Raw genomic sequence first — 14,933 nt, 5'->3', positions numbered from 1 at the left:
CCAGCCCCTGCTGAACGTTCCATCGTGTGATGTCACAATGCCCGATGCTCACAGATGTCCAATCGGAATGGATTCATTTACATATGCCTTTGCAGGAGCACAAGCACTTGGTGAACGTTCCATCGTGTGATGTCACAATGCCCAATGTTCAAAGACAATGTTGCCATAGAGGGAGTACAGAGAAGGTTCACCAGACTGATTCGTGCGATGTCAGGACTTTCATATGACGAAAGACTGGATAGACTCGGCTTGTACATGCTAGAATTTAGAAGATTGAGGGGGTATCTTATAGAAACGTACAAAATTCTTAAGGGGTTGGACAGGCTAGATGCAGGAAGATTGTTCCAGATAGAAACATAGAAACATAGAAATTAGGTGCAGGAGTAGGCCATTCGGCCCTTCGAGCCTGCACCGCCATTCAATATGATCATGGCTGATCATCCAACTCAGTATCCCGTACCTGCCTTCTCTCCATACCCTCTGATCCCCTTAGCCACAAGGGCCACATCTAACTCCCTCTTAAATATAGCCAATCAACTGGCCTCGACTACCCTCTGTGGCAGGGAGTTCCAGAGATTCACCACTCTCTGTGTGAAAAAAGTGCTTCTCATCTCGGGTTTAAAGGATTTCCCCCTTGTCCTTAAGCTGTGACCCCTTGTCCTGGACTTCCCCAACATCGGGAGCAATCTTCCTGCATCTAGCCTGTCCAACCCCTTAAGAATGTTGTAAGTTTCTATAAGATCCCCTCTCAATCTCCTAAATTCTAGAGAGTACAAACCAAGTCTATCCAGTCTTTCTTCATAAGACAGTCCTGACATCCCAGGAATCAGTCTGGTGAACCTTCTCTGCACTCCCTCTATGGCAATAATGTCCTTCCTCAGATTTGGAGACCAAAACTGTACGCAATACTCCAGGTGTGGTCTCACCAAGACCCTGTACAACTGCAGTAGAACCTCCCTGCTCCTATACTCAAATCCTTTTGCTATGAAAGCTAACATACCATTCGCTTTCTTCACTGCCTGCTGCACCTGCATGCCCACTTTCAATGACTGGTGTACCATGACACCCAGGTCTCGCTGCATCTCCCCTTTTCCTAGTCGGCCACCATTTAGATAATATGTTGGGGAAGTCCAGAACAAAGGGTCACAGTTTAAGGATATGGGGTAAATCTTTTAGGACCGAGATGAGAAAAACATTTTTCACACAGAGAGTGGTGAATCTCTGGAATTCACTGGCACAGAAGGTAGTTGAGGCCTGTTCATTGGCTGTATTTAAGAGGGAGTTAGATGTGGCCCTTGTGGCTAAAGAGATCAGGGGGTATGGAGAGAAGGCAGGTACAGGATACTGAGTTGGATGATCAGCCACGATCATATTGAATGGTGGTGCAGGCTCGAAGGGCCGAATGGCCTACTCCTGCACTTGATTTCAATGGTTCTATGTTTCCCTCTCATCACCCCTCTCCCTCTCCCACCCATCCCTCTCTCCCCCACCCCCCCTTCCCTCTCTACGCCACCCCCTTCCCTCTCTCCACCCGCCCCCTTCCTCCTACCCCTCTGTCCCTCTTCCATCACTCCCCCTACCCCTCTCCACCTCCCTCTCCACTCTTCCACCTCTCCCCCTTCCCCCTCCACTCTCTCTTTCCCCTCTCTCCCCCACCCCTCTCCCCCTCCCTCCCTCCTCCCGTACCTCCCCATCCTCCCCCTCCCCCACATCTCTCTCCCCATCCCCCTCTCTCACCCCCTACCCCGCTCTCCTTTCCCTCCCAAATCTGTCCCATTTCCTCCACCTCCTCTCCCCTCCCTCCCCTCTTTACATCCCCCCTCCCCCCACCTGTGTGTTTGGGGGGTGGTTAATGTGAATTTGATGCCGCAGCCCCCCCCCCCCGCAAAACGGCATTGGGGAAACAGACCCAATGGGTCTGCACTTGGTCTAGTATTTATGTATAAGCAAGCTGCTAGAAGAGGCCGGGGGCTACCCCAACATTTAATAATCAGTTGGACAGGTACATGGATAGGACCATCTACACTAGTTCTACCTGCCTGCATTTGATCCATATCCCTCCCAAAATGTACTGTGTTACACCCACATACCCTTGTCTACCCGCATAACATGTTCACACACACACTCACACCCTTGTTCCCCCTGATTGGTGGTGCAGCTAGAGAGTTGCTACCTCACAGCACCAGACCCGGGTTCAATCCTGACCTGGGTGTTGTTTTTACAGAGTTTGCACGCTGTCTCCGTGACCCCTGTGGGCATTTTGCCGGCTGCTCCGGTTTCATCCCACACTCAGAAGATGTGCAGGTTTTGTTGGTTAAATGACTTTGATAAAGATTTTAACCCTGATGTGTGTAAGATAGTGCTAGTGTACAGGGGGATCGCTTGTCGGCGTGGTCTCAATGGGCTGAAGGACCCGTTTCCACGCTGTGTCTCTGTCTCATGTCCGCAGAGATACGACCGTCAATGCTACAGGAGGTGGAGGTGAAGCTAATTGACTGGCAACGTTGCTGGAAGTGGATGCCAGCAATCACCGGGTAAATGCTGTTCCGGCTTCAAGGAAGTAGGGGTTGATGCCTGCCAGCTAACGGAGAGGGGAGAGGAGGTCTCGGGGTGGGTGGAGTGGTGTAAGGGAGAACAGAGAGCCCCTTGTCAACCCTACACCAAATGACACCAAGGTGCGTGGTGTGTTTAGTTGAGTTAAGTCAATTTAAGTTTAGTTCAGTTCAGTTCAGTTCAGTTCGACACGAAATGTCACCCATTCCTTCTCTCTCGAGATGCTGCCTGTCCTGCTGGGTTACTTCAGCATACTCCAGTCTATCTTCAGTTTAGTTTAGTTTTGTATAGAATTCAGGTCAGTTCAGTTTAATTTAGTTCAGTTCCGTTTAGTTCAGACCAGTAGAGTTTAGTTTAATTTAGTTTAGTTCAGGTTAATTTAGTTTAGTTCAGTCTAGTTCATTTTAGTTTCATTCAGTTCAGTTCAGTTTAGTTTAGTTTAGTTTAGAGATACAGTGCGGAAAAAGACCCTTTGGCCCACCGAGTCTGCACCGACCAGCGATACCCGCACACCAGCACAATCCTACACACACTAGGGGACAATTTACAATTATATCAAGCCAATACTATTCTACAAAAACATTCTATCACCACATGGATACCAATGATTTCATTAGTCATAACATACAGTTCGCTTGTTAATCTTATTCAACAACAAATGGTTAATACAAATCAAACACAAAACAAGGGAATCTTGACATTATTCTATCTCATCTTTCAAGTGGTCCAAGTCACCATCCCCATTTCCGAGCCGATCATAAGCCTCACATATACTACCACGTATCTACGCTGCTAGCGGTAGGGGGTGAGGGTGATCCACTGTAACTCCTCAGGAATGTAAACAAACTTTGTTATCAGCTGAACTACTTCATATTTACATTACCATCCACCCTACAACATATTCCCAAACAGGAGGTAAGTACATCGAATCTACTTTGCTGTTTCCCACTGATTCTCTTCTACACCTGGTCAGGACAAAGATTTCCAATTCTCTTCTCCAATACATCCTTTTGTTACCTTGTACAATTCCAATCAAAATTAAATAACCATATAACCATATAAGCATATAACAATTACAGCACGGAAACAGGCCATCTCGGCCCTACAAGTCCATGCCGAACAATTATTTTCCCTTAGTCCCACCTGCCTGCACTCATACCATAACCCTCCATTCCCTTCTCATCCATATGCCTATCCAATTTATTTTTAAATGATACCAACGAACCTGCCACCACCACTTCCACTGGAAGCTCATTCCACACCGCTACCACTCTCTGAGTAAAGAAGTTCCCCCTCATGTTACCCCTAAACTTCTGTCCCTTAATTCTGAAGTCATGTCCTCTTGTTTGAATCTTCCCTATTCTCAAAGGGAAAAGCTTGTCCACATCAACTCTGTCTATCCCTCTCATCATTTTAAAGACCTCTATCAAGTCCCCCCTTAACCTTCTGCGCTCCAGAGAATAAAGACCTAACTTATTCAACCTTTCTCTGTAACTTAGTTGTTGAAACCCAGGCAACATTCTAGTAAATCTCCTCTGTACTCTCTCTATTTTGTTGACATCCTTCCTATAATTGGGCGACCAAAATTGTACACCATACTCCAGATTTGGTCTCACCAATGCCTTGTACAATTTTAACATTACATCCCAGCTTCTATACTCAATGCTCTGATTTATAAAGGCTAGCATACCAAAAGCTTTCTTTGCCACCCTATCTATATGAGATTACACCTTCAAGGAACTATGCACGGTTATTCCCAGATCCCTCTGTTCAACTGCATTCTTCAATTCCCTACCATTTACCATGTACGTCCTATTTTGATTTGTCCTGCCAAGGTGTAGCACCTCACATTTATCAGCATTAAACTCCATCTGCCATCTTTCAGCCCATTCTTCCAAATGGCCTAAATCACTCTGTAGACTTTGGAAATCCTCTTCATTATCCACAACACCCCCTATCTTGGTATCATCTGCATACTTACTAATCCAATTTACCACACCTTCATCCAGATCATTGATGTACATGACAAACAACAAAGGACCCAACACAGATCCCTGAGGCACCCCACTAGTCACCTGCCTCCAACCCGTCAAACAGCCATCCATCATTACCCTCTGGCGTCTCCCATTCAGACACTGTTGAATCCATCTTGCTATTCCTGCATTTATACCCAACAGTTGAACCTTCTTAACCAACCTTCCATGAGGAACCTTGTCAAAGGCCTTACTAAAGTCCATATAGACAACATCCACTGCTTTACCCTCGTCAATTTCCCTAGTAACCTCTTCAAAAAATTCAAGAAGATTAGTCAAACATGACCTTCCAGGCACAAATCCATGTTGACTGTTCCTAATCAGACCCTGTTTATCCAGATGCTTATATATATTATCTCTAAGTATCTTTTCCATTAATTTGCCCACCACTGAAGCCAAACTAACAGGTCTATAATTGCTAGGTTTACTATTAGAACCCTTTTTAAATAATGGAACAACATGCGCAGTACGCCAATCCTCGGGGACTATTCCCATTTCTAATGACATTTGAAATATTTCTGTCATAGCCCCGGCTATTTCTACACTAACTTCCCTCAATGTCCTAGGGAATATCCTGTCAGGACCTGGAGACCTATCCACTTTTATATTTTTCAAAAGTGCCAGTACTTCTTTTACTTTGAAACTCATAGCTACTCTACTAGTTTCCCCTACCTCACATAATTCAATATCCTTCTCCTTGGTGAATACCGAAGAAAATAAATTGTTCAATTTCTCCCCCATCTCTTTTGGCTCTGCAGATAGCTGTCCACTCTGTCTCTCCAATGGACCAATTTTATCCCTCGTTATCCTTTTTCTATTAAGAGAGAGTACAGAGGAGATTTACTAGAATGTTGCCTGGGTTTCAACAACTAAGTTACAGAGATAGGTTGAATAAGTTAGGTCTTTATTCTCTGGAGCGCAGAAGGTTAAGGGGGGACTTGATAGAGCTCTTTAAAATGATGAGAGGGATAGACAGGGTTGATGTGATCAAGCTTTTCCCTTTGAGAATAGGGAAGATTCAAACAAGAGGACATGACTTCAGAATTAAGGGACAGAAGTTTAGGGGTAACATGAGGGGGAACTTCTTTACTCAGAGAGTGGTAGCGGTGTGGAATGAGCTTCCTGTGGAAGTGGTGGCGTTCGTTGGTATCATTTAAAAATAAATTGGATAGGCATATGGATGAGAAGGGAATGGAGGGTTATGGTATGAGTGCAGGCAGGTGGGACTAAGGGAAAAAAGTTGTTCGGCACGGACTTGTAGGGCCGAGATGGCCTGTTTCCGTGCTGTAATTGTTATATGGTTATATGGTTAAAATAGCTGTAGAAACCCTTTGAATTTACTTTCACCTTACTTGCCAAAGCAACCTCATATCTTCTTTTAGCTTTTCTAATTTCTAAATAAAAAAGGATATTAATTTTTCTTCCACAGAGTGTGTGTGTAGATATTTGCGTGTGAGTGTGCATGCATGTTCGTGTGTGCACGCGTGTGTATGTATATATGTGCGTGTGCGAGTGTGTGCGAGTACATGTGTGTGCATGCGCGTGTGGAGTTTCGTCTGTGACCACGAGGGTTCTCTCTGGGTGCTCCGGTTTCCTCCCACATCCCAAAGACGTGCGTGTTTGCAGGTTAATGGGCCCTGTGTAAATTGCCCCATAGAGCGCAGGGAGTGGGTGAGAAAGTAGGATAACGTAGAACCAGTTTGTACGGGGTAGAAACATAGAAAGAGATAATTGGTGCAGGAGTAGGCCATTCAGCCCATCCAGCCAGCACCGCCATTCCATAACATCATGCCTGATCATTTAAAATCAGTACCCTGTTCCAGCTTTTCCTCAATATCCCTTGATTATTTAAGCCCTAAGAACTAAATCTGACTCTCTCATCAAAAACATCCAGTGAATTGGCCTCCACTGCCTTCTGTGGCAGAGAATTCCACAATGTCATAACTCTGGGTGAAAACGTTTTTCCTCATCTCAGTCCTAAATGACCTACCCCAAATTCTTTAACTGCAACCGCTGGATCTGGACATCAACATGGGGAACATTTTTCCTACATCTAGCCTGTCCAATCCTTTAAGAATTTTAGGTGGTCGATTGTGATTGTTGATATCTCTAAACTAAACAAAACTGAACTAAACTGAACTAAACTGAACTAAACTAAACTAAACTAAACTAAACTGAACTAAACTGAACTTAACTGAAGTGAACTAAACTAAACATAGAACAATACAGCACAGGTACAGATGCCTTGGCCCATAATACCTGGGCTGAACATGATACCAAGTTTCAACGGGGAATCTGTAAAGTCTAAACTGTACTCACCTCCCCATTGTTACCCCTGCGCCCACCAAGGTAGAAGCTCATATTCTCCGTGGATAGGCCAGGCTTGTCCTCCAATCTCACCCCCGACTGCCTCCCGTCTCCGCTGGCCGCGGTGATCGCCAGGATCTTGCCCCCTCTCCTCCTTCTCCACCCACACTTGGCCGCAAGGGTCATGAGGTTGGAGCGGAACCTGTTGTCCATCCAACAGTAGATGAAGGGGTTCCAACAGGTGCTGCTTACGGCCACCCAGTGGAAGGCAAAGTAGAGGGTGTTGTTGAATTGGACACGTTGGCCGGTGAGCAGGAGGGTGTAGACGTTGAGGGGGAACCAACAGAGGGTAAAGGCCATGATGATGAAGATCATCTTGATGGTCCTCTTCTTCCTGCAGCGTTGAGCTGCGGCCTCGGCTTCTGTGACGGCACCAATGGTTTCCATCACCAATAGCTTCTTGCTCACCGCGGAGGAGGCTACGGTGATCACCACCAACGGCAGGACGTAGAACAGTGTGAAGGTTGACAGGTCGAAGTATCTTCTGAAGACTTCTGAAGGCTTTGGAAAAGCGGGGACGCAATGAATCCTGATGATCTTCTCTCTGGAAGGAAGGGACAAGCGGAGAAAGCGGGTTTGAGGTTTCATGAGTTGAGGGTGTGGAGAACGGTGAGGTGGTGAATCTGTGGAATTATTTGCCACAGAAGGCTGTTGAGGCCAATTGATATTTTTAAGACAGAGATAGGTATATTCTTGATTAGTACGGGTGTCAGGGGTTATGGGGAGAAGGCAGAAGAATTAGGTTGAGAGGTAAAGACATGATTGAATGGCAGAGTAGACTTGATTAATTAAAATTCCCACAACTGCATTTGTGGGATTCGAACTGACTTCATTGTGTGCAGTTCTGATCACCTTTCTGTCGACCAGTGCTTCTTAAACCGGTGAATGGTTCACCCAAGGGCAAACAAAATTATTTTGTGGTGAATTAAACTAGAGGGGTGAATGAAGGGTGAATGACAATTTATTCAGATATTTGTATACTTTTTTCTATACTTCAAAAAGGCATTGCCATTAAAGTGGTTAGTAAGCTCTTATTGGTTTGAATGGCAGTGGAGCTGGAAATTTGTTTCTCTCTACCTTTGGTTTTCTCATTTCAAAATAGCAGTATATTTCCCAAATTTACTGTAATATAAACTTTTAGTGAAGATCAGACGAGCTAGTGGAATCATAAATTTATAAATGGCAAGTTAATATTTGGTGGTATTGTGAGCTATTGTCGGGGAGAGTTATAGAAAGTTATATTTGTTGTTTACTGATATATTAAATCACATACTCCATGTTTTTTTGAGCTAGTTTTCCAAGAGACAAACTGCAGTAATCATAGCCCAAAATGGTAGGATGGGGCTGAAGCCCAGTCTTTATACAGGAAGCAACCAGAGCACCTGGAGAAAGCCCATGCAGTCACAGGGAGTACGTACAAACTCTGGGGTAGACACAAAATGCTGGAGCAACTCAGCGGGTGAGGCAGCATCTATGGAGAGAAGGAATTGATGACGCTTCAGTCTGAAGAAGGGTCTTGACCCGAAACGTCACCAATTCCTTCTCTCCACCAGAATGGTACAAGGCCTTTAAGAAAGAGCTAACACCTCAGCTCCTGTCTTGCTTTAACTGGACCCTTAAAGAGGGCAGGGCTCCCCCATCATGGAAGGAAGCAATTATTACCATGTTACCTAAGGAAGGCAAAGACAAAGAGCAATGTAAACATTTAGGCCAATCTCAATTTTAAATGTAGACTACAAACTATTTACCTCAATCATTTGCAAAAGACTCGAGACTTTTGTACCAGATCTGATTAATGAAGACCAAACTGGATTTATTCGGGGGCGTCAAACGCAGGATAATATTAGAAGAACCCTCCACATTGTGGATAATGCTAAAAAAAAGGATACAAATATGGTCCTGGTCAGTTTAGATGCAGAAAAAGTCTTTGATAGTGTTAGTTGGGTATTCTTATATGAAGGAGATTTGGTTTCAATGAAGATGCAATTCGGTGTATTAAAACAATATATCAGGAGCCTACAGCTAGGATTAAGGTAAATGGAAACATATCAAAAAGGATCCAGTTAGAGAGGGGCACAAGGCAAGGATGCTGTCTTTCTCCTACTCTCTTCGTTTTGTATATTGAACCCTTAGCACAAGCAATAAGGCTGAGAGAAGACCTGCAGGGGTCAAAATAGGGGGGAAAGAACATATAATTGGTCTTTTCGCTGATGATATCATTATTTTTCTTGAACGACCAGATATATGTCTCCCAAATCTAATGAACCTATTTGAAACATATGGATACTACTCAGGGTATAAATTGAATATAACAAAAACACAAATTCTTTCATTCAATTATTCTCCATCCCAACAAATCAGAGATGCATATAATCTGAAATGGAACTCTAAAATGATGCAATATCTTAGTGTAACTATAACCAAAACACTTTCCAATTTGTTTGAAACTAATTATAACAAAATTGAAGAAAACATCAAAAAGGATGTTGAGAGGTGGTCGACCCTTCCTCTAGACTTCAGTGCCAAAATACAAACGGTAAAAATGAATATCCTACCTAAACTACTATATTTATTCCAATCTCTCCCAATTAATGTTCCCCGAGATAAATTCATAGCCTGGGATAAAATGATCGTGTTGTACTTCCGGTGGCGCTGGTGCCAGCAGCCTCCACCTTCAGCCCGATATCTTTTTGTTTTTTTGTTTATTTAGTTATGTAAAAGTGTGTTTTTTTGTGGTTTTTGTGTGTTTTGATGTGGGGGAAGAGGGTACGGTGCAGGGGATACCGTCCTTCAGCCGCTTCCTGGAGAGGACGCGACTATTATTCGAGTCGCGTCCTCACCCCCCCAGCGGCCTACCTACTGGATTGGCGCGGCCTTTCCTGCCGGGATCGACCAGAGCTCCAGCAGCGGCGGGACAGCGCTGATACGTCGCGGGGCTGGCGATGCCTTACCGGGGATCGCCGTCTGGAGCCCGGAGTGCTGGACCTGCTGCACCGACATCATGGAGCTGTGGTTTGCGGGCTCCCAACGCGGGCGGCGCTGATGGACAGCGCGGAGTCCTGCGACTCCGCCCGGCTCGGGAGCTGCGGACTCTGGCTGCGGGAGGCGGCTGATCAGGAGGTCCGGGCCGCTGAGGAGGAGGATGTTCACCATCGGGGATCGGCGTCGGCGTTCCACCAGCCCGGCGTGAGGGCCTGAACATCGGGCCACCCGGTGCGGCGACTGCGGGTGCTCGGAAGGCCCTGACCAGGGATGAACATCTGGGAAGATCGGAGGGGAGGCTGGGTGGACTATGGTGCCTTCCTCACCTTGGTGCCACTGTGTTATGTTGTGTCGTGGACTTTCTGTGTTTGTGCTTTTCTTTTTTAAATTCAATTTTATTTTTAATATGTTTTATTATTTATTATTTATTTATTTTTATGATACTGCCTGTAAGGAAAATTCATTTCGTTGTCTCTAATTGAGACAATGACAATAAATTTGAATACAATACAATACAATACATACAATACAATCTCTAGATTCATTTGGAATAGCAAAAAAACAAGAATAAAACTAACAACACTTCAACTGCCGAAAAGCAAGGGTGGAATGGCTTTACCAAATCTGAGGAAATACTTTTATGCAGCTCAACTCAGACCTCTGGCTTGTTGGTGTAGATCTGATTATGAATCTCGATGGAAAGAAATGGAAAGGGAGATACAGGGTTACCAGACCCAGATTTTGGTGGGAGACAAATATCTGAGAGGGGCTTTGAGACATGCTATGGATCCAATAGTAGCATTTACGTTATAAATATGGAATGTTATAGTGGAAAAATACAAATTAAAAAGAGGGGTTCACGCATTGAAGTGGTTCGCATATGACTCAAAGTTTAAGCCAGGGGTGTATGATTCAAAATTCAAAGAGGCATAACGGCAATGTATACAGTTTCAGAAAATAGCGAGTTTATGAGCTTCCAAGATTTAAAGTCAAAGTATGGTCTCGAAAACAAAGATTTTTTTAGATACTTGCCATTAAGAGACTACTTTATAAAAGAGATAAGGCCAGATCTAGATGAAACTTCAAATAATATGATCAAGGTGATTGTGGATACATACAAACAGAAGGGGTCTCGGGTCATCTCTACCAAGCTCTGGTGGAAAGCGGGGGAGAATCAACGCTCTACATAAAAACAAAATGTGAAGCAGAATTAAAGATTCAAATAACAGAAGAAGAATGGTATCAAATGTGTGAAACACAATGTTCATCCACAAGCTCACTAGTATGGAGAGAATTTTGCTGGAAGAATCTATCTCGCTTTTTTATAACACCCAAAATAAAAAGCAGACAACTTGCTGTCCAACAACACTGTTGGAGGCTGTGTGGGAGTACGGAGGCAGACCACTCGCATATTTTCTGGAACTGTGTAAAGATAAGGCCATACTGGGAAAATGTTAATGCAGCTGTAAATAATATCTTGGGTTATAAAATCCCAAATACCTGCCCTGTGATGTATCTGGGGCGTATTAAAGATAGTGTAAAAATAGAAGATACATATTTGATTAAAGTTTTGCTTGCAGCAAGTTAGAAGGCCATTACCAGGCAGTGGCTTCATGAAAAAAGTCCAAAAGAGGAACAGTGGTTAGAAATTGTGCGAGACATCTTTAATAGGGAGAAATTGACATATTCCTTGAGAGTCAAGGAGAATTCATTTGAGAAGGATCTGGGAAAAATGGACCGTTTATTTGAGCCATGACACCAATTAGATAAATGCCGAGCTAGATATGGGAAGATTGCGTTATATAGAACTAGATGGTATGTTTGTATGAATGTTGAATTATCTCCAGATAACTAATCAATGTAATGGTTTTTCTTTTTTTAATTTGGTAAGTGAACCACACGGTCTTATTCCAGTTTTTTTATTTATTTACTTCTTTTTTTTTTTTCCCCCGATCTACTTATTTTTTATTTTGATTGCTGTTTTTCTTACTTTGTTTTATTCATGGTGATGGTGTTGCACTGTTTTGAAAATATCTCTTAAAAATCAATAAAAATTTAAGTGAAAAGAAAAAAAATATATATATATTTGGTGGTATTGTGAGCTATTATCGGGGAGAGTTATAGAAAGTTATATTTGTGGATTACTGATATATTAAATCACATACTCCATGTTTTTTGAGCTAGTTTTCCAAGAGAAAAACTGCAGTAATCATAGCCTAAAACGGTAGGATGGGGCTGAAGCCCAGTCTTTATACAGGAAGGAACCAGAGCACCTGGAGAAAGCCCATGCAGTCACAGGGAGTACGTACAAACTCTGGGGTAGACACAAAATGCTGGAGTAACTCAACGGGTGAGGCAGCATCTATGGAGAGAAGGAATTGATGATGCTTCAGTCTGAAGAAGGGTCTTGACCCGAAACGTCACCAATTCCTTCTCTCCATAGATGCTGCCTCACCCGCTGAGTTACTCCAGCATCTTGTGTCTATCCTCGATTTTCTCAGAATCTGCAGTTCTTTCTTAAACGTACAAACTCTGTACAGAAAGCACCCATAGTCAGGATCGCACCCAGGCCTCAGGAGCTGCAAGGCAGCAATTCGGCCCAAGGAGGGTAGATGTATAAATCGAGCTGATTGAGGAGGTATTTGTGGTAGATAGTAGATAGAACCTACTATCACTATGGTTTTGGAACATCTGGACAGGTACATGTATAGGATAGGTGTAGAAGGATATGGGTGAAACGAGGGCAGGTAGGATTATGTTAGATGGGGCATGTTGGTCGATGTTGGAAAGTTGGGCCGAAGGGCCTATTTCCACGCTGGATGACTGTAATTTGAGTTTAGTTTGGTTTACAATTTACAATTTTACCGAAACAAGTTAACCTACTAGCCCAGAAAAACCCACGCAGGTCACGGGGAGAACATACAAACTCCGTACAGACAGCACCTGTAGTCATGATCGAGCCTGAATCTCTGGCGCTGTAAGGTAGCAACTCTACCGTTGTGCCACTGTGCCACCCCTACATCTTGTAAATGGGATTAATATGGATGGTTAGCATGAACCTGTTGGGCTGAATGGCCTGTATACATGCTATATGACTCCGTGACCTATGTTTTGGGCCCAGAAGCTAGAGTGCTGTAGACATCAACCCACTACTCCACAAGGCTGGGATGAGTGATAGGGGCAGTGGGATGGGGAAGGGAGGTATTTCAGTAACATTTACCTGTACATGTAGTGAAACAACGTCTGGTAAATAGCGTGAGGCAGAGAAACAAGACGCCAGTGCCCAGATGTTAACGATAGATAAAATACCTTTGGAGAGGGACATGCGAGGCTTTAAAGGATTTAGAATCGCCTGCAAGTAAACAACAAGAATTGGAAATGAAAATACAAAATAAAATGCAGACTTAATTTTAGAGATACAGCGCGGAAACAGGCTCTTTGGCCCACTGAGTCTGCACCAATCAGCAATCTCCGCACATTAACACTATCCTACACACACTAGGGACAATTTTATATTCATAGAAAGCCAATTAACACAAACCTGTACGTCTTCGGAGTGTGAGAGGAAACCGAAGATCTCGGTGAAAACCCACCCAGTCACAGGGTTAATGTACAAACTTCGTACAGACAGCACCCGTAGTCAGGATGGAACTCGGGTCTCCGGCACTGAATGTGCTGTAAGGCAACAACTCTACTGCTGTGCCACCGTGTCACCCTTTTATCACAGAAGGTGTGGGTAAATAATAACAGAAACCCTCGGCAGGTCAGGCAGCGTCTGTGGAGAGATGCACTGTGCTGAGATGAAGCAGGATACTTCATCAGAAGCATTGAGTATGTGTATAGGTTTAAGGTGAGAGGGGAATAGGTTTAAGGTGAGGGGGGAAAGATTTAATAGGAACCTGAAGGGTAACCTTTTCTACACTAAGGGTGGTGAGAGTATGGAACGAGGTGCCTGAGGAGATAGTTGAGGCAGAAACTATTGCAAGGTTTATGAAACATTTAGACAGGTACATGGATAGGACAGGTTTAGAGGGATATGGGACAAATGCAGGCAGGTGGGACTAGTGTAGATAGGACATGTTGGTCGGTGCAAATTAGGCCGAAGGGCCTGCTTCCACGCTGTAGGCTGAAGGGTCTGCTTCCACGCTGTAGTTAATTTAGTGTGGTTTAGAGATATAGCGCCGAAACGGGCTGTTCAGCCCACCGACTCCACGCCGACCAGCGATAACCACATACACTAGCACCATCCTACACACTAGAGACAATTTACTATTTGTACCAAAGCCAATTAATCTACAAACTTGTCCGTCTTTGGAGTGTGGGAGGAAACCGGAGCACCAGGGGAAAACCCACGTGGTCATAGGCAGAACTTACAAACTCCGTACAGGCAGCACCAGTAGTCAGGATGAAACCCCGGATCTCTGGCGCTGTGAGGCAGCTACTCTACCGCTGAGCCACCATGCTGTATGAATTAGGTTGTGATGTTGCACCTTTATAAAATGTTGGTTAGTCTGCTTATTGCGTATTGTGTGCAGTTCTGGTCACCCACTTATATGCAGGATGTGGAGGCTTTGGAGAGGATGCAGGTTGACCAGAATGATACCTGGATTAAAGTGAATTAGTTGTAAATGGACGTTGGACAGACTTGGATTGTTTTCTCCCATGCTACATCCAAAGACGTACACTTTGTAGGTTAATTGGCTTGGTATAAAGGTAAATGACTTCTAGTGTGTGTAGGGGGTTAATGTGCGGGGTTCGCCTGGTCGGTGTGGACTTGGTGGGCAGATGGGCATGTTTCCACGCTGTATCTCCAAACTAAACTCAGCTATGTTTAATCAGACTTTACTGGACTTTATCTTGCTCTAATCATATCCATTTATCCTGTATCTCGGTACACGTGACAATAAACTAAATTACTTTACAAACCTGAATGTCTTTTGGACAAGAGCACTCGGTGAAACCCACGCAGTCACAGGCAGGATGTACAAACTCCATACA

General features: G+C 44.1%; 1 protein-coding gene across 1 annotated transcript; it reads right to left on the bottom strand.

Moving 5' to 3' along the window:
- Positions 1 to 6,890: 6,890 nt before the first annotated feature.
- Positions 6,891 to 13,186, bottom strand: LOC116969542 (probable G-protein coupled receptor 83). Its single transcript, XM_033016390.1, has 2 exons — positions 13,156 to 13,186; positions 6,891 to 7,497 (listed from the first exon to the last, which is right to left on the bottom strand). Exons 1-2 carry the CDS (start codon positions 13,161 to 13,163, stop codon positions 6,891 to 6,893), a joined length of 615 nt encoding a protein of 204 aa, XP_032872281.1. The 5' UTR covers positions 13,164 to 13,186.
- Positions 13,187 to 14,933: the final 1,747 nt, after the last annotated feature.

The sequence above is a fragment of the Amblyraja radiata genome, unplaced genomic scaffold (genome assembly GCF_010909765.2).
Source record: "Amblyraja radiata isolate CabotCenter1 unplaced genomic scaffold, sAmbRad1.1.pri S71, whole genome shotgun sequence".
Taxonomy (NCBI): Eukaryota; Metazoa; Chordata; class Chondrichthyes; order Rajiformes; family Rajidae; genus Amblyraja; species Amblyraja radiata.
Note: the sequence above shows the minus strand (reverse complement) of the source record. Positions and strands in the feature narration are given on the sequence as shown.